The sequence below is a fragment of the Pongo pygmaeus genome, chromosome 1 (assembly GCF_028885625.2).
Source record: "Pongo pygmaeus isolate AG05252 chromosome 1, NHGRI_mPonPyg2-v2.0_pri, whole genome shotgun sequence".
In the NCBI taxonomy this organism is placed as follows: Eukaryota; Metazoa; Chordata; class Mammalia; order Primates; family Hominidae; genus Pongo; species Pongo pygmaeus.
Genome location: NC_072373.2, coordinates 19,034,903 through 19,049,127, shown reverse-complemented (window position 1 = coordinate 19,049,127; position 14,225 = coordinate 19,034,903). Strand labels below are relative to the sequence as shown.

The following is a 14,225-nucleotide window of genomic DNA, read 5'->3' as shown; positions in this document are numbered from 1 at the left end:
GAGGGTCAACTGATGGTCTAACATCAAAAAAGAAGACAGTAAAACTAAAATAGGGCCTTGGCCAGGTGCAGTGGCTCACGCCTATAATCCCAGCACTTTGGGGAGGCTAAGGTGGGAGGATTGCTTGATCCCAGGAGTTCAAGACCAGCCTGGGCAACATAACAAGACTCTTGTCTCTATTAAAAAAAAAAAAAAAAAATAGCTGCGTGTGGTGGCATGCCAGCTACTCAGGGGGCTAAGGTGGGAGGATCACTTGAGCCTGGGAGGTCAAGGCTGCAGTGAGCCATGAACAAGCCTGGGAGACACAGTGAGACCCTATTTATTCATACACATACACATATGTGTGGAAGCAAGCCTTAACCCCAGAAAACAGAGTACTTGGACTTTTTAGGGAGACTCAGCCATGGTCCTAGACATTGTGGGCTTTGGCCCCACCTGCCTCTTGCAGGCCCCGTCATCGTGAGCAGGCCGTTTTGCCTCTGCTCCTCAGCTTCCCCATCTGGGAAATGGGATGATAATTGTGCTGGCCACACAGGGCGTAATGGAATTAGATATCAGCGGGAGGGCGGGCATGCTTGAAGGACTGTACCTAGGGTGGGAAACATAACATTCGGGAAGGATTCCCAGCAAATGGTAAGAAGTAAAATGTTTGGGGACATTAAAGAGGAGGCATCCTTAGATAGCTAGAAAGCCTGGCTTTCAGAATGTTGTATTTCCCCAAGTATTGGAAGAGCTGAGATCTACCAGGCTCTATTTCTCACAAAGCAGCTGCGTATGTCAGAGCAGAGGCAAGAACAGCCAGGTGCTCCGTGTGGGGGTACAGGTCTTCTGGGTCAGAGGAACGGGGCCACGTTCACCCTAAGAGCATTTTATGAAATTCCTTTAGAAAAAAAATCAAGGATGCCATTCTTAGCAGATCTTTAATCTGCTATAGCCTGTCTCTTTGGACCAAATTAATAAAATAAATAATAAGATAATAGTAACATCAAAAAAATTAAGGAAAGGTTATGTCAGCTGATCCTTAACCTTCTCTGTTAGTGAAACAGCCAGGACATTGTTTTTCTGGTTTGCCTTCATGGCCTTTGAGGCACCATGATAAGAGCCAGCTCAGGGGCCCGCAGGGGTCTCCTCTCTGTGCATTCCTGTCCCCACTGCCTGGGCCCCTGTCCATTTCCCTCTCTCTTTGCCTGAGGCCACTCTATCCTGCAGTGAGGGAGCTGGGAGACCTCTTTGTCCAGAGCCATAAATTCTTGGCCAGCCCAGGACGCTCAGAAACCCCCACCCGCCATCCTTCAGTCACTGGGGCTGTCAGGGCGGGCAGACTATGAATTCAAAGCATGCAGACAAATCCAAACTTGGGCATTGCAAAAGCCCTGTTGACAAAAAGCCTGATGGCAGAGAGCTTAAGAGGATTGAAAGATGCATGGCCCTAGAGTCATTAGGTTTGGCTGTCAGACCCTTGGAATTGGAAGTGCAGCACCATGAGCCATGTGTTTGCCAAGAAGTGGCCTCCTGATGCACCAGGACAGCTTCCGCAGGTGGGGCCTGCTGGCCTCCAAGAGGCACTATGCGTGTGACCCTGGGAGCAAGAGCGAGACCTGAGGCCATGCAGATGCCCACAACCAAGTCCAGGTACATACAGGGTCCAGGCTCTTCCATCCTCAGGGGACTGAGGATTCCAAAAATGAAATGCAACAGGTGCCAAATGTATCTGAAATTGAAGCTTATTTGCCCAGCTTGGCAACTTCCGCTGGCTCATTTTCCCATGAAGTTTTCATATTCCCAGCATGTTCCCACTCCATTCTTGCTGCAAATACAGTCTGAAGTTTGCTGGCCCAGGGAATTGACAAAGCCTTGTTCCCTCCCCAGCGTTGCCTTCCCCTGGGGCAGTGTTGGAGGTACCAAGGCTTGATTTTCATATTGGATGCTCTTTTTCCTCACATCCTTATAGCCCTTGGACATGCCCTGGTTATCACCACACAGACCCCAGTTCTCTCCCCACATTTCATTTGTTCTTACACATTTCAATATTAGAAAAGCCTGACTCACATTTTCTTTAGGGAGGGGCAGAGAGAAGATTTCAACATTCACCCTCACTGCTGGTCTCTCTCTTCAGCTACACCCACGCCCCCAGTCCCCTTCTCTCTCCTCCACACCTTCTTTTTTGGCTTTGTTTTGGTTTTCATTGAGTTCTCTCCAAACATCGAATATTTTTAAGCTGTGAGGAATGGGGGTGTCGGGAGGAAGTGGCCAGTCTCTTGTCAACACCCTGTTTCTTTTCCTGGCTGGCAGGTTTTGATTGGAACTTGGTATTCAAGTGGGATTACATGACGCCTGAGCAGAGAAGGTCCCGGCAGGGGAACCCAGTCGCCCCTATAAAGTAAGTGCCAGCATCCTTCAGGGTGCCCCTCCCAGATGAGACCCCAGGTTCCAGCTTCTTTGCTGGGCCCGTGCCGCCTGGAGACCCAGTAGGGGCTGTTCACCTTCTGCCCTGCAGTTTCCCCTCGTCTTAGCTCAAAGATGAGCACCTTCCACCAGGTCATAGAATAAAATCCTTGGAGATTTCTTTTCCAGAGTTGAAGTCTCACATAGGTTTATAAGGCCTATCTGCTAGGTCTGTGCATTCCTGTATGTTGATAATGTAGAGTGTTTCTGTAGCAGAGCAGGATCTCCGAGCTGACCCCAGGCCCAGGAAAAGGGGCTTGATGGGCAGCAGGAGGCTTGCCCCTGCCCAGCAGGCCTTTGCTCTCTTGCAGAGGAGGGAGCCCATGCTCATGAAGCCCATGCTCTAAGATTCCCAGGCCAGGCAGTGGGCTTCCTGGTTGAGAGTCAGGATGCCTTCTCTAGCTGGGGAGAGAAGGGGGCCACCTCTTCCAAGTTGGCACACGGTTAAGTGAGATAGCATTCACAGAGTACTTAGCGCTGAAATATATTTGCTGACATTTAGCCAACATCTGCAGTGTGCTATCAACCTTCCCAGCACTTTACACTGAATTCGCACAGCATCTCTTCTGGGAACAAAGTAGGGAGCTCAGCGTACATCTGTTGTCAACCCCTTCCTGGGGTGATGAAGTGAGGAGCATGGTGGGTTCCCTTGTAGGAGGTGGAGCCTCATCTATGATAGTGATAATGAGAGCTGGTGCTGTGGAGCATTTCCTAAGCATGCTCAGGGCTTTATGCCCATGATTTTTTGCAATCCTCATAGCTACCCCATAAGGAAACTGACACACAGAAAGGCTGAGTTCTTTGCCTATGGCAGCATGTCAGTGAGCGATCCAGCCCCAGCAGTCGCTCCTGCATAGGGGAGGCTCAGTTCAGCCCCTGGCACTGTGGGAACATCCAGGCAGGGACAGTGGGGGAGGCATTTGAAGGCAGCAGTGGTGAAGCAGAGAGAGTGGCATGCTGGGCACTGAGCAGAAAACAGTGACAGTGTGGCTGTTCTGAAGATCAGCTTATTGTTAGGGAATCAAGGCTTGGCCTTGGCGCAAGGGTGCTGGCAATCTAACCTTGACTTTGCCCTCTCCTCCCTCCCCGCTCTTCTTTCTGCCTCTTTAGAACCCCCATGATTGCTGGTGGGCTGTTTGTGATGGATAAGTTCTATTTTGAAGAACTGGGGAAGTACGACATGATGATGGATGTGTGGGGAGGAGAGAACCTAGGTATGTACAAGCCTCAAATCTCAGGACAGAGAAGTGCCTCAGCTCTGCAAAAGGCAGGGTGCCAACTGGAAAAAAAATTTAAAAGGCTTCAGAGTGACCATTCACTGGGCTTAATCGATCCTTGCAAACACATACGTAACACCCCTTTTGCTCTTGAAAGTCTCATGAGTTGGGCATTAAAATGTGCCTCCCTAAGTTAGAGTGGAGGATGCCAGAATACAGATAAAATCTTTGAAGGGAAATGCAAACTCTTTCAAGGCATCTGAACCCAAGTGTTTGGAATGTTTCAGGCTTGCAAAAACAGAGGGAAACAGTCCAGGAGCTCAGATTCAAGCTGAGTGGTGGAGAGTGGAAAATGAACCCTGGCAAGGCTGGTGGGATTGATTGAATTGAAATCATGAAAATCCAATGGGGCAGGGAGGCCTTGGCACTTAATCCATTCTCGACTACCTTTGTGAATGGTTCTCATTTGTTTTTCTGTTTGTTTGTTTTTTTGTTTTTAAATACCCCATGCAAATCATTTTTACCCAGGTTTAGGCACAGCACAATTTTACACATTATGGTCTACATTGGTAGCCTTATATTTACTGCATAAAAGATGAAAAGATGTGTTTTGTTTGTTTAGGGTTTGGAGTGGGGGAGTTCTTCTTTTCTGCTTGTTTCAATTAAAGCCTTTTGTTTCATATGCTTGACATTCTGAGTAAATTCTCCTGGGCTGCTGAGTGTTGTTAACTTGGGTGAGTGTACCCTGGAGGACAGGGGAGAAGGAAAGAGGGAAAAATGAGGCCACTCATTTTTAATAGTTTTGAGACTTTGAAAGTTTTTGTTACTTGAAAAGACTAGCCTAGCCTATTATTTTTCCATTGTTTTATGATGTTGGAGTCAGTGATACCATCTCATCTTTGAGGATTTCTCTGCCTTGGTTTGATGTTGAAAGCTTCTTCAGGCTCAATTACTATACTGCGTGGGTGGAGGGACCGTGAGTCAAACTCCTTTTGGGTTTTTTTAAAAAATGATACATTAACCTCTAGGGAAAGCTTGGATTGAAGTCATTTGAGTACAAAAGGCTGCAGAATTGTTAACCCTCTAAAGAGAGTTCTGTCACCCTGTTCCATGGGTATCCCCTAATGGTTTAGTGGAAATCCAGCAGGCCAGGGTGCCCAGTAGGGCAGCGTATCACGTAGGTGGCCATTTCTCAGAAACAGTGTGGTTTTCAGAAGTTTGCATACTATTAGCTGAAATGAGACATCAGCCAGCATTTTGTGTCATCCTGTAGGAAGAGTGTTGATTTACATATCTAAGGAGGCATTTACCCAGAGATTGGGGGGAAGATTTGTTGTTAAGGAGCTGCTTTATTGTGGTTTGGTGTTTGTATTTATTATGTAGCTGTGCCTAGGAGGTTCTAGGGTCTGAGCGGTTCAGGTTGGGGTGAAGATGAACCCTGCAAGCAGGAGCGCATCTCTGCCTAAGAAGGCTGGGGCATCTGTCCCTCCGTGACGGGCTCTCCTGGGTTATGCCGAGGACTTGGACTCCCAGTGAGGTTCGGCGGGCTCAAGGGCTTCCACGTGAGAAGGCCATGCCATGAGCCTTTCTTCTTAGAACTGCTCTAGCTTCTGCTTCTGGGGGCCGTGCACACTACTAGCCATTGCCAGCCTGAGGGGCCTCTGTGGGTGTGCATTGGGAGAGGTGTGTGGTGCAGAGAGGCCCGAGTAAGATCCAAAACCACCTCCTCAACGTGTGGCCCACTGGAATGACCAGAGCTTCCCATTTTCCTAATCATGTAAGTCTTTATGTCATTTAATCAATTAAAACCGAGGACCAAGAACCTAACCCTTAGCTCTAACGATGGGGGTAAGCCTCCTTGGGGGCATTATCTGTGCTTCTCTAGATCCCTGTGGTGCAAGGATGGTGCTGAGTACTTCCAGGGAATCATCCGTTTGTGCTTTCTTAGTGGAGTATGGTCTGCAGAGGTCATGCACCTTGCCCAGAGTCTCAGAACCAAGATGTAAACACTAACTGCTTAATGAAAAAGCCATTGAGTTTTACTGAGTAATTATCCTCAAAGTTATAGGGTTCAAATGAAATCAGCACTGAAGGTACTGTAGTTGTGCTTAGCCTTGAAAATCTCCCACAAAAGCCCTGGAAGGATCCCTTGTTGGCTAAACAGATTCCCCATAGAGAAGCCAAGGGGATTTCCTAGCCCCTGATTCTAAATCTTGTGGTGAGGCAAATGGATATTTAAATTTTATTTTCTGAAGTAGGGACAACTTCTTTATTTATTTTTTTTTTTTGAAATGGAGTCTCGCTCTGTCACCAGTCTGGAGTACAGTGGCACATTCTTGGCTCACCGCAACGTTTGCCTCCCGGATTCAAGTGATTCTTCTGCCTCAGCCTCCCAAGTAGCTGGGATTACAGGCATGTGCCACCATGCCCTGCTAATTTTTTGTATTTTTAGTAGAGACAGGGTTTCTCCATGTCGGTCAGGCTGGTCTCAAACTCCCGACCTCAGGTGATCCACCTGCCTCGGCCTCCCAAAGTGCTGGGATTACAGGCATGAGCCACTGCACCCAGCCGACAACTTCTTAGGTTTTGTTGGGAACTGTAAAAAGTAAAGTCAGAAACTTTCATTGCTTATGCTTGTGTGATTGTAACCATACATTTTCTATTACTACAAGAGAGTTGCTTATTAAAGCCCCGTAACAGCTGCATGGATCACCCATTCCTAGTGAGTGAGGCATTAGTTTGCTGGACCCAAGTAGCAACTCATGGTGTTCTGACCCCTGTGTTGTATTTCCTGCCATGTGCCTGGCAGTCTGGGTACCTGTTGCCATAACTAGGTTGACTGCCTGCAGGATTTGCCATCAACTCACTGTATGGTCTGTGATGGACCCACCCTATTTCTGATCAATCTGCATTGGTGACAGTGACTGCACACTCTATAGATTTTATATGTGTATATTTATACTTCTTTTAATTTGTTAACTGACAGATAATAATTGTGCATATTCATGGGGCACATAGTGATGTTTTAATACATAGAATGTATGGTGATCAGATCAAGGAAATTAGCATATCCATCATCTCAAACATGTATCATGTCTTTGTATTGGGAACATTCACTATCATCCTTCTGGTTATTTGAAACTATGTATATATTATGGGTCCCTAGAGTCACCCTACAGGGCTGTAGAACACCAGCAAGATCCCTCTTCTCTAGCTGTAATTTTGTATCATTGAACAAATCCCTACTCCTTCCTTCTCAGCCTTTACTATCCTCCGTTATACTTTTTACTTCTATGAGATCAATGTTTTTTAGCTTCCACGTATGGGTGAAAATGTGGTATTCAACTTTCTGTTCTTATTTCACTTAATTTCCTGGGAATACTATCCAGCCAGAAAAAAAATGAAGTCCTGTCATTCGCAGTAACTCTGTTGATTTTTGTCCTGCCTCCCTAACATGTTCTTAGGGATCTTAGATAATACAGAGGAAAATTCCCTTTTGTATTATACAAACCTTGTGAAGAAAAACTGTTTTTTGCCTTTCAGAAAATTCTATCTTAGTTTTCTGTTGAATCTGTTTCTTGCATTCAGTCGGACCCCTGACTCAGACTCCAGTCACTCACCTAGTCAGTGGTGATAAGGGCAGGTACCTGGTTGGAAGGTACCTGTGTGTCACGAAAGGCGCACCAGTCAGTCTAAGCTTCGACTAAGTTCCAATGCCCAGGGCAGTCTGTGTGTTTAAGTAGGTATGGGTAGTGCCTAGCCCCACACATCTCATTTCTCCTGCAGGTCAGTTCTGTGTTGAAGCAAGTGAAGAGCAGCCTTCCCCAGGGAGCATTCCTACCTGGGCCTGTTGGTTACTGACTGGTCCAAGCCTGCGAGCAGCATGCAGATATCAGTCAGTTACTTGACTGTCCTTGGTCACTACCATAGTCCATAAGGCAGTCCCTAAGTCCATAGTCCGTAAGTCCAGACTCTGCCAGGAGGTTGAGCCTGCTAATACACAGGGACTTGTATTTAATAAACTCTTCCATTTGAGGGAAGGGATTATTTTTTCCTGGATGAGAAAAGCCAAGATGCATCCTGGGGTTCAGTCTGTTAAAAATAAGTTTTAGAGAAAGATGGCATATATGGTTGTCTAGAATATCTAACAATAAAGCTTAATTGTACATATTTATATACCTTCAGTGTTGCCTTTTCCCACGGTGTTGATACTAAGCAAGTGCAAATGATCGTGAGCCAGCTAGTGAAGAATTCAGCACAAGTGTTTTGTCACTCAGTAGTTGTGATGCTACTGGGGTATACATGATCTTATGCCAGGAGGCCTTTATATTTATAATAGACCAAGAAGCATTCTTGTCTCAAGGTGTCTACTCCACATCTGAAAAATATTTCCCCATGAACATTCTTGATTGTATTGTGGTCCAGAGAGCCAAGTGTGTCAAATGTCTCTCCTTTAGAGAGTTCTGGATCAGGTTCTGGAAAGAGGAAGGTCCTTATCAGATCTCCTTCAGCAGCGGAGGGCATGGGAGCCCCATGATGGGATGGTCGGGGGCCTCTGTACCTGCTTGGTGTGTCTGCTGTTGCAGAGCCGCGTCCCAGGCTCTGTCAGTCACCCGTGTCTTGTTCATCATCTCAGAGATCTCGTTCCGCGTGTGGCAGTGTGGTGGCAGCCTGGAGATCATCCCGTGCAGCCGTGTGGGACACGTGTTCCGGAAGCAGCACCCCTACACGTTCCCGGGTGGCAGTGGCACTGTCTTTGCCCGGTAAGTAGTGAAAGGCTGAGCGGGGTCCAAAACATTGCTGACCACCCTGAAAGCAGGACTTGACCTTGGGCTGTTTGAGGACAGATGTCCTTCAGTGGGTGTGGTGCATTTATACAATGGAATACCACTTAGCAATTGAAAGGCACATTCCACGGATGCAGGATACAACCTGGGCGCCTTTCCAGGGCATGATGCTGAGTGAGAGAAGCAGTTACATACACGATTCCACTCATGTCACAGCCTCATAAAAACACAGCTCTAGGGATGGGGCCAGACCAGTGGTGGCCAGGAGCTGGGATGGCAGGGAAGCGGGGAGTGTGACTGCAGAGGGGCAGCACCAGGGATGTTTGGAGGAGGGATGGAGCTGTTCTGTCTCCTGGTTGTGGTGGTAGTTGGACAAATCTTCATGAGTGTGAAGGCTCTTAGAACTGTACACCACCTCCCAAAATGTTATGGAAAAATTTTTTAAAGAAGAAAGTTCATTTTATAACCATTCATGGTGCAATTAAAAGCAACATTGTCTTAGTCCATTTTATGCGTCTCTAACCAAATACCACAGACTGGGTAATTTAAAATGAACAGAAATTTATCTACTCATAGTTCTGGAGGCTGAGAAGTCCAAGATCAAGGTGCTGGTGTCTGGCGAGGGTCTTCTTGATGTGTCATCACATGGCGGGAGGGTAAAGAGAAGGCAGGAAAGAGCAAGTGGGGGCCAAATTCTCCCTTTTATAATAGCATCAATCCCACCCATGAGAGTGGAGCCCTCATGGCATAGTCACTTCTTAAAGGTCACCTCTTAAAGACCTCACCTCGGCTGGGCATGGTGGCTCATGTCTGTAATCCCAGCATTGCAGGAGGCTGAGATGGGCAGATCACCTGAGGTCAGGAGTTCGAGACCAGCCTGGCCAACATGGAAACCCCATCTCTACTAAAAATACAAAAATTAACCGGGTGTAGTGGCGGGCACCTGTAATCCCAGCTACTCGGGAGGCTGAGGCAGGAAAATCACTTGAACTCGGGAGGCGGAATTTGCAGTGGGCCGAGATCGTGCCTCTGCATTCCAACCTGGGCGACAGAGCGAGACTCTGTCTCAAAAAAAAAAAAAAAAAAAAAAAAAAAAGCCTCACCTCTTAATACTGTTACAATGGCAATTAAAGTTTAACATGAGTTTTGGAGGGGACAAACATTCAAACCATAGCAAATATTAAAGTCAAGCTGTCGTAATTGTGTATACCACAAGACATCATGATACAGAGTCACGATTCTTGATGGATAGTAGATATATTTTAGTAAACATAAAGATGCCAACTGAAGGGCTTTCTGAAAGTAAAATAGCAAATAGCCGTTCTATCAAGCCAAGTGTTCTTCTACGGAATTCTCTTACGTGCTAAAGATAGAACAGTGTACAAGCCAGATCTCAGGGAGATTGCCTTCTCTTGAGTGTAGACAGCGGAACATACAGCTAAGTAAGGTATTTTCAAATAGTAATCAATGCTGTGAAGAAGATAAAATGCAATCATGTGGTCAGGCATGATTAGGACAAGCAGTCGGAGAGGTTTTCATGGTCAAGAGAACCTTGGAGGAGGTGTTATGTGAGTTCAGACTTGAAAGGTGAGAGGAGGTCTCTCTGGGACCCCGAGGAATCAGACTCCCTGCAGAAGGAGCAGATCCAGGCTGCTGAGGTGCATTTGGCATATCAGCCAAATGGAAGCCAAGGGTAGCTGGAACCTAGAGAATAAGGGGACAGTGCACAGGGGCAGAAGAGCTAGACAGGCCCAGGCCATGCACCTTTGCAGGTCATGGGAAACGTTGGATGTTATTTGATTCTGGAGGAAACCACTGGGGCTTTTCAGCAGTGCCCAATGTCTGTTTTATGCTTTGGAAAGGTCCGTGTGGTTGCTGGGCAGAGGGTGGCCAGGAGGTGACACTATGGTGAAACAATGGTACGAGTGTCCCCTCCACTCTTGGAGCCAGAAGCAGGGGTCCTGTGAGCACTGTTGCAGTAGTCCAGGCCAGAGATGTGATACAGTCATGCACCTGTAACAGTGTTTCGGTTGGTGACAGTAGTCCCATAAGATTATAATACCATGTGTTTACTCTACCTTTTCTATGTTTAGATACACAAATACTTACCATTGTGTTACAGTTTCCTCCAGTGTTCAGGACAGTCACGTGCTCTACACGTTTGTAGCCTAGAAGCAATAGGCTGTACCATGTAGCCTAGGTATATATTAAGGATACACCATCTAGGTTTGTGTAAATACACTCTCTGATGTTCGCACAACGACGACATCACCTAAGGATGCATTTTTCAGATTGTATCCCTGTCATTAAGCAGCACCTGGCTGTACCTGGAGCAGGTGTGTAGCAGTGGAGATGGGGTGAGACCCAGCTCCATGGTGAGGCAGGCAGTTGTTTGCTAATAGGGTGGCAGAGAGAAGGGAGGTAGAGCAGGGAATTAATTTAGGGTGATGCCCAGGAGCTTTGTTACACAACTGTGCTGGCGTGCTGCCCCTACTGAAATAGGGAAAGCCTTGGGGTGGGTGTGGGTGTGGGGATTGCTAGCTTATCTTTTGTCTAGTTTTTTTCTTGAGACAGAGTCTTGCTCTGTTGCCCAGGCTGGAGTGCAAAGATGCGATATCGGCTCACTGCAACCTCCACTTTCTGGGTTCAGGAGATTCTCCTGTCTCAGCCTCCCAGGTAGCTGGGATTACAGGCATGTGCCACCATGCCCGGCTAATTTTTGTATTTTTAGTAGAGACAGGGTTTCACCATGTTGGCCAGGCTGGTCTCAAAACTCCTGAGCGCAGGTGATCTGCCCACCTCGGTCTCCCAAAGTGTGGGATTATAGGCATGAGCCACCGCGTCCAGCCATTTTTAAACTTTTTTTTTTCAATTTGTGAGACGGAGTTTCGATCTTGTTGCCCACACTGGAATGCAATGGTGCAATCTCAGCTCACCACAACCTCCGCCTCCCGGATTCAAGCAATTCCCCTGCCTCAGCCTCCTGAGTAGCAGGGATTACAGGCATGCACCACCACACCCAGCTAATTTTGTATTTTTAGTAGAGACAGGGTTTCTCCATGTTGGCCAAACTGATCTTGAACTCCTGACCTCAAGTGATCCGCCTGCCTCAGCCTCCCAAAATGCTGGGATTACAGACGTGAGCCACCGTGCCTGGCCATTTTTAAACTTCTTAAAAGTACAGATTATACAATACACCTGTTATACAGAAGTCAGATTTTTAGCATAGGGAATCTGATTTCTGAGAAAACTTTAACAGAAGCCAAAATAACAAATAATGCTTCTGACCAAATGATCTTCTCTCAAAAAGTATGTTTCTTCACAAATGTTGAAACTTCATTTTTGTTCTTTATTAAAACAAAAATATGATCTTGTACAATAAACTTACAAAATCAAACAAAAACTTGGATATATGTGCTTTTTCCTGGGGCAGCATGGGATTCTTTATATAGACATATCAGACGCCCCACACCAAAGCCATTGATACCTACCAGCAAACAGTGAGATTTCAGAAAACAGTATGTTAAAGTGCTCAAGACATTGCACTCTTTGTTAGAAGAGAAACGTTTTCAAATTGTATTTCACGGCCCAGGAGCCTGTATTCTCGAGATTTGGAAAAGAAGCTGATCCGGGGTTTCATTATTTTGGGGCAGCATGGATCTGATTAAAAAGCCCTGCTGTTGACCTTCAGCCAGGCTGCCCTTTACCTCAGTTGACTCATCTGAAAGATAAAGAAGTGGAATTATATCACTGTATTTCTGAGGTCTCTTTCCAGCTGTAAGTTCTCTTAATCTCCTATACAGGTTGAATATCTTTTATCCAAAATGCTTGAGACAATAAATATTTTGGGTTTTTAATTTTTTCAGGATATGGAATATTTATATTTACTACCTAATGAGATATTTTGGGGCTGGGACCTAAGTCAAAGTACAAAATTTGTTTGTTTTATATAGACCTTATACACATAGCCTGAAGTTAATTTAATACAATACTTTTCATAATTTTGTGCATGAAACAAAGTTTGTGTACATTAAACCATCAGAAAGCAAAGGCGTCACTGTGACCGCCCACTGGATTCATCTTGCCTGCTGCCCAGATGGAGCTGACTTACCAAGATGGGAATTGCAATAGAGAAAGAGTTTAATTCACACAGAGCTGGCTAAGTGGGAGACTGGAATTTTATTACTTAAGTCAATCTCCCCCAAAATTCAGAGGCTAGGGTTTTTCAAGGATAATCTGGAGGGAGCTGGGGACTAGGGAGTGGGTGCTGCTGATTGGATGGGGTGCAATCATAGGGGTGTGGAAAATGGTCCTTGTGTGTGCCGAGTCTGCTTCTGGATGGATGGGTCCACAGGACAAGCTGGAGATCTGGATGGAGTCATCAGAAGTGCAGAAGCCTGAAAAGACATTACAAAAGGCCAATCTTAAGTTCTGCAATGGTGATGTTATCTGCAGGAGTAGTTGAGGAAGTTGCAAATCTGTGGCTGATTTGTTAGTCCAACAAAGGCAGTCTCGTACCCAGATGAAAAGAGGGTTTGTTTGGGGAAAGGGTTGTTACCATCTTTGTTTTAAAGTTTAACTATAAACTAAGTTTCTCCCAAAGTTAGTTCTGCCTGTGCCCAGGAGTGAACAAGGGCAGTTTAGACGTTAGAAGTTAGATGGAGTCAGTCAGGTCAGATGCCTTAAACTGTCAATTTTGTCATTGTTAAATTTTTTGCAAAGGCGGTTTCGTCACTATCTCATGTTGGTGCTCAAAAAGTTTTTGATGTTAGGGCATTTTGGATTAGGGATGCCCAACTTGTAATAGATGACATTTAATGTATAAGTATTTCGCTACCTAAATACTTGCAAATACCTGCAAAAACAAGGAGGGCCAGGACAAAAGTGAGTCTCCCTCGGTGCCACTGTATCTGCAGCACTGAGACTGTTTGGTGTAGATACCAAATAAATACCTGAGTGAACCAATAAACAAATGAATAAAAGGAGCTAGCACTGAGTAGCACATGGAGATCATTCCTTGGGGCTGCCTGGTTATCCTTTTCTATTACGAAGACAGAAAAGAGTTGCTTTGCGTTTAGGAATTTTTAAGTGACTTAATCACTTCAGAACTTGAGTGATTTGAAAACAGTATGACTGGAGTTGATAAAACCTTTAAACCATTAAGGCTGAAAGGAACCTAGGACATTCTGGAATCAAATCCTTTCATGTCCCTGTTGGGGAAATTCAGGTGCCAGATGTTACAAGTATTTAAGTTAATAACTGGTTAAAAACTGACTAGGCATAGGTTAAGGCATAGGTCACTTAGCAAAACCCCAAAACCCCACTAACAATATTTAGTGGCTCTTCTGAGAAATGATATGTATGATCCAGCATCCCCCAGCACTTTAAGTACTCATTGTTGTATCTGTATATTTTTTAATAGAGAGAAAGTAAAAATTCATCAGTCTCATCACCAAACCAGTTGTGCCATAACGCTCTCATAATTTGATGAATTCGTCTGTCAGTATCTATTTCAGTCTCTCTCTCTTGTTTGCTCCCTGGCTCTCCTTCTGCCTCTACACACATATCCACTATATGCAATTCTGCAAACTATTTTATTTTCCCACAAGTCCAGGACATCATTTCTGTCAACATGTAAGATGCTCATGTTTTTAGTGGTCACAGAATATTTCATTTGATTCCTTCCTCATATTTAGTCATACAGTTTCTCTCTTTTTTTTTTGGTATTATAAACAAAGCAGAAGTGAGCATATTTTCACATGTATATTTCATTCCT

General features: G+C 45.4%; 1 protein-coding gene across 1 annotated transcript in view; it reads left to right on the top strand.

Annotated features, from left to right (window-relative positions):
- Positions 1 to 14,225, top strand: part of GALNT2 (polypeptide N-acetylgalactosaminyltransferase 2) — a 216,239-nt gene that overhangs the window by 181,375 nt on the left and 20,639 nt on the right. The window contains exons 9-11 of the mRNA XM_054468572.2: positions 2,293 to 2,380; positions 3,556 to 3,659; positions 8,299 to 8,425. Of these exons, the coding sequence (XP_054324547.1) occupies positions 2,293 to 2,380; positions 3,556 to 3,659; positions 8,299 to 8,425 (319 nt within the window). The remainder of the gene's footprint in view (positions 1 to 2,292; positions 2,381 to 3,555; positions 3,660 to 8,298; positions 8,426 to 14,225) is intronic.